The sequence below is a fragment of the Lottia gigantea genome (assembly GCF_000327385.1).
Source record: "Lottia gigantea unplaced genomic scaffold LOTGIsca_173, whole genome shotgun sequence".
Taxonomy (NCBI): Eukaryota; Metazoa; Mollusca; class Gastropoda; family Lottiidae; genus Lottia; species Lottia gigantea.
This window is the reverse complement of record NW_008708187.1, coordinates 304,823-312,490: the sequence shown is the minus strand read 5'-3', so window position 1 is coordinate 312,490 and position 7,668 is coordinate 304,823. Positions and strand designations below refer to the sequence as shown.

General features: G+C 36.8%; 1 protein-coding gene across 1 annotated transcript; it reads left to right on the top strand.

Moving 5' to 3' along the window:
- Nucleotides 1-6,324: 6,324 nt before the first annotated feature.
- LOTGIDRAFT_142041 (hypothetical protein) lies at nt 6,325-7,386 on the top strand (the record flags this gene model as incomplete). The annotated part of the gene is made up of 2 exons (XM_009051899.1): nt 6,325-6,913; nt 7,100-7,386. The coding sequence occupies 2 exons, from the start codon at nt 6,325-6,327 to the stop codon at nt 7,384-7,386; spliced, it is 876 nt and encodes a 291-aa protein (XP_009050147.1).
- Nucleotides 7,387-7,668: the final 282 nt, after the last annotated feature.

Sequence of the window (7,668 nt, the reverse complement as noted above, 5' to 3'; positions counted from 1 at the left end):
TGGACTTAAAATTCTGGAAAACAGAGACTACAACATTAAGATGTTTTAGTATGTAAATCATGCTATAACAGTAAGGTGTTAAAATACTCAGTGCGTTAACTAAGTGGACACCTCATTTTCTACCTAGCGCTATTTCCTTAGTTATATTTAACACCTAGTTTACATACAAACACTTCATAACACTGGGTGTTTGCAAAAATTGTCTTTAAGAGTAGTTCCATATTTGGGCGTTGATTTTAGTCTTGAATATATGTAAATAGTCTTCAGAAGTACTAGAAATGTACGGAAATCACATAATTCCTTTAAAAATATCTCAAACTAGGAATTTCTTTTCCTATTTCTATAGATGTCTTTTCTATATATCACAGTGTCTCAAGAATAGATGACTCGTTATTTTAACTTTCAAACGTGGACATCTTAGACCTTTGATGTGTTGGTGAACAAAGTTTGTTTAAATGTTAAAAATGTTACCTAAACATCAGGACTACAACCCACTCCCCTGAATTTCAAGAAGTTGACCCAAGGTGGGCCAAACTTGTCAAAATATTACTGTGAAGGTCATAACCTTTTATGGTTCACTAATCTTTACTGGAGTAAACAATATAATGACATAAACATTTCTTTTGTTTTATCCGGCCAGACCACATGCCCATTTTTTGGCACACTTCAAGGATGAAAAGCAGTAAATAGTCCATATGGTCTAAAAAAAAAACACGGTTACGTCAAGCTGATGGTGGCTGTGGGTTCTAATCTTAATCAGCATGTGAAAGTCAGATGACCTTGAATAAGTCATTATTCCAGTCAACCCAGCTGTAAATGGGTACAGATAATCTAGGAAAGATCAATACCAAGAGGTTTGGTTAAGGACCAGCTGGTAGAAAGGTTCCTTTGTATTGTTACACGTCAATGCGACATGATACGTGTATCATGGCATGTCTTATCAATGCCAGCACTATGATACATGTATTATGACATGTTGTATCACGATGTATCGATTCACTGATAAATCATGCCAGCACTCTTTGGGATTGGTAAATTTTATATATTTTTTTTCAAATGATCTTCTTTGAAGTGGAATTCATTACAAGGTTTGAACTTCCATAACATTCTTGAATCGGAAGGCCAATGGCTTCAGGAATTTGGCTTCTGTCAAGGGAACAATGAAGCTAGACTGCGTCACAATTAAGCACTGTTAAAACCAACTAGACCGTAAATATCTTAATAAATAAATCACAAGCATCTTATCTAGTGTATCTCTATATCATTATTACCGTATTATCTCTATATTGATAATGCCTAGTACATACATCAAAATACGTAGGTATGTATCAATCAATAACGAACAAGGAAAATGATAGCATAGAAATTTGAATGCATTCAAAGTCCACTTAAAGAGATTGTAAAGATGTTTTCTTAAATTTTTTATGTGTATCAGGGACACTGATAGCATCGATTTGTACCATTCTAATTTTCAATCGAATGTCTGTGGTTCCTGCAATTCCACTCAAATTAAGATTCGTTTGGATTAAACATTTTATGACGTCAAGTCCTTAAGTGATAAAGCATATTTTGATGTAAGTAACGTCATCAAACACTTAGTTTTAGTGGAATTGCAGGAACCACAGACGTCTGATTGAAAATTGGAATGGTGTAAATTGATACTATCAGTGTCCCTGATACACATAAAATTTGTAGAAAACCTCTTTACAATCCCTTTAATTACATGCTTTGATTGGTTAAAAATTAAGTTATTAGAACACGACAGCAGTAGAAAAGTTGTTAGATTACCATGGAAGAAAATATATCAAAATAAAAAGAAACAAAATTGAAGTTGTTAATCAGATTTCAGTTAGATTGCTCTAGTACAAATCGGTTTATTATTATTAGTAGTAGTCTACCGACAGTTTTGATTGACAGTTGGTCAGTAGTTGACACCATTTTAATTAATTTATTACAAATGTACTAATCAATTATTTAATTAGTGATTAGAGTTAACGAGGGGGAGGATACTAATTAATAGTTAGACACAGTAGTCTTCTAAAAATTACTTGGCACTTTAAAGCAGGAATCCCAAAAATACGTAAATTGGAATCAGTTTGAAAATTCAGATTTTATGCCTGAAGAGAAACAAGAGAAAACTGCCACAACCTGGGCTTTTGTGAGTAGGTCCACCATAATTCATTGGGACTACAGTTTTATAGACCTCTACAGTTGCCAGTTTACTTACTAAATTCAAAAATCCAAGGGAGCTGCAGTGGCTCAGTGAGTTAGACCTGCCCGCTGTTCAATCCCAACATAGGTTGAGATAATACATTCAGATTTTTCAACCCGGTTTCCCCCTGTCACTGATGCAGGTAATACGGGCTGACAAGGAAAAAGCTGTGAATCTTAAAGATCCCTCAACAGTTGGAAATCGAAAAAGAGCAGGCCAATGCCAGTGTCCTGGCAAAATTTCCCTCACTTCACCCTGCATGGCATTGCCCGTCTTCATTAGCCCACATGGTGTAGAAAAGTAGGATGTAAAACTCCATTCATTTCATTCATCAATTTTCAAAACCCATAATATTATGAAAATAATAAACTTATAATACATTCAATGAACATATTTGAAATGTTATCTGACTTACTAATTAAAAATGGCGACAGACTGCAAGGCTTATTCTATTATTGTCCACAACACTAACTCTACACTCGGACTTGAAACCTTTTAACACCTGGGATATACCTAGTATACAGTCGGAAACTAGAATCTTCGAAATTCTAAAATGATTCCTTCAGGCCCAAAAGCCATGGGGTTAGTCTAGGATTCAGTCTAATTAAAATTAGGCCAAACTTTCATTCCATTTTTTATTAGCTTTTATTTTTGATTTAGTCACTTCTGTTAAGGTCTAATGACAGCCCTCGTGGACATTCGTCAGTTTTATGACGCTGCCGTTCAATCAGCTTTCTTCCCTCTCCGGCAACAGGGATTTTGTTGCGAATTAAACTAAAGGTGTAGTCTTATTCACTTGATAAACTAGTCTAATTCTTCTTGGATACACCTTTATTTGCATCACAAAATCCCCAAAAAGGATTGTCAAATTTTAATTCGGTGAATCAACACATTTTGACTGTGTTATTTGACCATATAAGAGTAAATGAGGAAGGAATGTTTCAGTAATTTTGTACGGTACTCACCGTTTTTGAATCATACTCATCAATAGGTACAATTTCAATGATGTCATTATCATCTAAACCACTTAAATCTTGAGACGTATCCATGGTGATATTTCTTCCAAATTTATTCACATAAAAATCCTTTCACTTTTCAGAAATATTTACACGATATTTATGTCAATAATGCAGTAAAAATTGTCAATTTCACGAATGCAGACATTTTTTTTTTCAAGGTACAAATTCCACTGGGACAAGCTTTCAATTCAACCAAACGACATTTAAGGCTCGGTTTTTGTTACTAGAAAAACTTGTCGTCCTTACGCAAACACCATTTGTCACTTAGATTATTTACATTTGAAAAAAATAAAAGAAATTCCACACAAATTGAATCATCGGTGAATATTTTGGCCAGATTAATGTCTTCCGTTCAACTGCGCATGACCGAGGTAATTAGGAACTTCCGGAATTTCAGCCAATTAAAATCCACCATTTGTTTACATCTTGAAAGATCAAAAACATGCCGACGTGGATATTTTGATCTTTTGTCGATCACGGAAAAATCGATAATATTGAATGAAAATTTGAAAAGATCGATTTCGGACATTTACAAATCTTTTTCTTGATATTTGATCAAGAATTCTGAATTGTTTCAAGAGCGACCATCCCCGAAAAATCGATGAAAAAAAGTTTTGGCACACCTTGATTTTTTTCGATTGTTTGCAAATATTCTGTTAACACAATTTCACGACCCCCGCACAGACGGTTGCACAGTGATATCAGGTGTCCCGTTTAGGAATGTGCTAAGGAATGATGACACAGTTTTCAAGTTCTTGATAAGTTCAAAAATTAGACGTTTCGAAATTAACATTAACATTAACCAAAAAAAAAAGTGTGAAGTATCGAACACCATCTAAAAGCTAGCCCCATTGTCCATAGATTTCGTGTTAGGAGTGTTCAATCAATCACAGGTTTTTAAACTCTATTGTACTAAACTGAGCACAATTCATACCTTTTAGTAAGGGATAAAGGACTAAAACAATGGATTCTTTAAACGAAAGCTTAGGAGAAATCTATCAAGAAAGTGGTGTACTCAGGGCATCTTAATAAGTATACTAGTAGGGTGGGGGCAACTTGGAGGGTATGGCATCAATTTGAAGAATGAGTTCATCAACAGCGGAGCCACTTGGGGGTACACCCTCGGTCCCTCTCCAGGGTTGCACGATATCGTGCTTCCACAGCCTCATAGCATTTGGAATCTCAAACACGCAAATTTCACATAGTCACCAATGCTGGTTTTACAATTGAAGGGAGAAAACTCTATCTTAGGAAATTGACTTTAGCTACATACAACAAGTAATTTCTTATTTTTTATAGTCGCATATAGAGATCTGTTTTGATGACGGTACTGGCGTTTATTTTGCATTATACGATGTTTTGAGGGGAAGCAGAGCTCGAGTGGCCAATGGAGCCTTATTGCGAGTAGTGTTGGGTGTTATAGAAGATATTCTCCTATAGAAGCACTGGCCAAGGTCACTAGAATGGGAGGCGTTCAAGCTTTTAAACATCTCGTTCGTTCAGGGGTTATGAAATGAAATGAAATGAATGGAGTTTTACATCCCACTTTGAAGAGCTAATGAAGATGGGCAACGCCATGCAGTGTGCAATGAGGGAAATTTTGCCAGGACAGCGGCATTAGCCTGCTCTTTTTTGATTTCCAACTACTGTAGAGGGATCTTTTACAGCCTGTAGCACACGGGGCCTCAGTTTATTGTCCCATCCAAACGACTAGACGCTTTTTCCATGCCAGCCCCTCTTACCTGTATCACTGACAGGGGGGAATCTGAAGGTATTATCTGGACAGGCTCGTCGTTAGAGTGGGGTGAGAATTAAGCCGAAGCGAAGCCTTCATCAGTTCATCAGAGATTGATTCATTTACTGTGTCTTTGTACAAAATCAAAAAGATGTAGATTTTGATACGTTTTGGCACCTCAAAATTGTCAGAAATGAGTTCTCTGGGCCTTTAATTCTTCAAATTTTCTTAGTATAAAATCTGAGCCCCTGCACCAATTCATTCGTGGCGACTGGGCTGTCTCGACCAATGCCGGGGTTATTCAGGGTGTCTGAGAGGCCCGAGTCGCAAGCATAGGGTGTGTGGGGTAGGGGGTAGGGTGTACGAAAAAGTCGGTAAGGTAATCAAAGAACTGCAGACCGCAGAATTGCATTTTTCAATAGCTAAGAATAGACGATTTCAATTCATTAAAATTTGAGAAATTAACTGTAGTCTCTAGTCTTGAGATTCTTATTAATTTGGATTGCTTCCCTTTGACCATAAAAAAATATCATCATGGCTGTCGTTTCGATACTCTCGGTAGCCTAGTACCTGGATTCTTTAAAAGTTTGTAAGCAAAATGTAGGCATGAATGCAATCTTCCTTTTCATTATATGTGAAAGGTTACGAATCAAGGTTCATTTTACAAAGGGAAATCAAACTTTATCCGCCATAGGCCAGATAGTTTTGGAGAAGAAGCGAACTACTTCAAAGGAAAATGGAGTCGGACTTCATCCTATATTGAAATTATTGAAAGTATCTTGGCTTCTAGATCGTTCAGGCTGAAATTTAGGACAATAATCACAACAGCAGGTAAGTATTGAAGTTTTAATGATTCGTTTGATACCAAATGTGTCCAGGTTTAATGCATACAGCTCGCTTGAAACACAAAATATTAATTTTGAACTTTTTTTTGCTGCAAGTCACTGTAGAACCCCTGTATTACGACCGACATGTTGAGTGGCCTGAATTACAGGTTATGGCTTTAAGTTGTGTTTCTAATTTCTTTCCAGAAAATTTTGAAGATTGAAATGAATTCCCCTGATTTAATATCAGCCAGGTCCTCCAGTGAGTCTAATCTCAGCCATGGTTTCTCCCCTCATCTCTCCGAAACAAGTTCACCATCGAACAGCAGCCACAATTTCACTAATCAAGTCAGGCTTTCATTTGAAGAGGAGGCGTCTGGTTCGTCAATCAATGATGTCATAGCCGAACATTTAGCCGTTAACACTTCAAAGAACAGCAACAAAGATGCATCATCATCACAAACCAATGATGCAACAACATCTAAATTGCCGTCGATTCTGGGACCATCAACTTCAAATGGAATCATGCGTCAGATGTCGAGCGAAGACGTCATTTTGATCGATGATGAGGACCAAGCGAGAAAGTGCTGTATCTGCCGCCAACTTTTCCCCGATAATTTGACTTTACAGATTCATTTGAAGTGTCATATCGGAGATAAACCTTTTAAATGCACATATTGCCCGAAATCCTTTTCACACGACAGCCATTTGCAAATGCACTTAAAAATTCATTTGGGAATCAAACCGTTCGAATGCAGCTTTTGTAATAAGTCGTTTATTCAAAAAGGGAATCTACAGTCGCATTTACGGACTCACAGTGGACAGCGACCATTTCAATGCGAATTCTGCAATAAGTGCTTCACGCAAAAAGGAAATTTGCAGACCCATATCAAGTTGCATTATGGGGAGAAACCATTTGCATGTCCTCTGTGCGGAAAACGTTTTAACCAAAATGGCAACCTTCAATCTCACATTCGTTGTCATGACGACCAAAAACCATTTAAATGTGATATTTGTTTGAAAACGTACAGCCAAAAATCAAATTTAGAAATTCATATGTGGTCCCACAATGGAACCAAACCCTTTCCGTGCCATGTTTGTGATAAATCTTTCGTCCAGAAAAGTTCGTTGATGGCACACGTAAAACTACACGAATCGAAAGCGGAGCAGGATCAAAGAATAAATGGATTGATGGGATTGAATTTTCTACCGCAACTTCCTGTGTTTTCGTTGCCAAGCCTGGGTGAAACCGCGTTTCCAAGACCACTTAACATTTTGTCCAAATATTCCAACATGGCCGACAATGCAGACGACAAAATTAACTGCAATCCTGATCGCTGTGTATGTTTGACGTGTCAAAAAATATGTCAGAATGATGCCGAATTGAAAAACCACGCCAAACACTGTAAGAATAAACAAAATTTTACGTGTGTGATATGCTTTATGTGTTTCCCGGACGATTTTTCGTTGCAGACGCACCTAGTTACGCATAGCGTTGCCGTAGAGCAGGTCTTTCGCTGTCAAATTTGTAAAATGTCCTTCAATTCTTCTGAGGCTATCAAAGAACATATTGAATCTCATTCTAATGACTTGTGACAAGGGATGTTGATTTGGTTGTGTTTGCCGGTCATGTCTTGATAGTTACTTAAAATGACTGGCTGTGAATTTATGCTATAGGACACAAAGTGGAATGATATGTGATTTCTCCAAAAACTTGTTGGAAATGCAATTCAATTCTGCAAAAATGTGCAGGTACTTAAAAATTGACAATTTGATATACGTATTGAAGTTGCAAACTTCAAAAAAATCTTTTTGGTTTTAAAAAACTGTCTGTTTGTGTGCATGTTTGTTTGTTTTATTTGTTTTTGTCTTGATGTT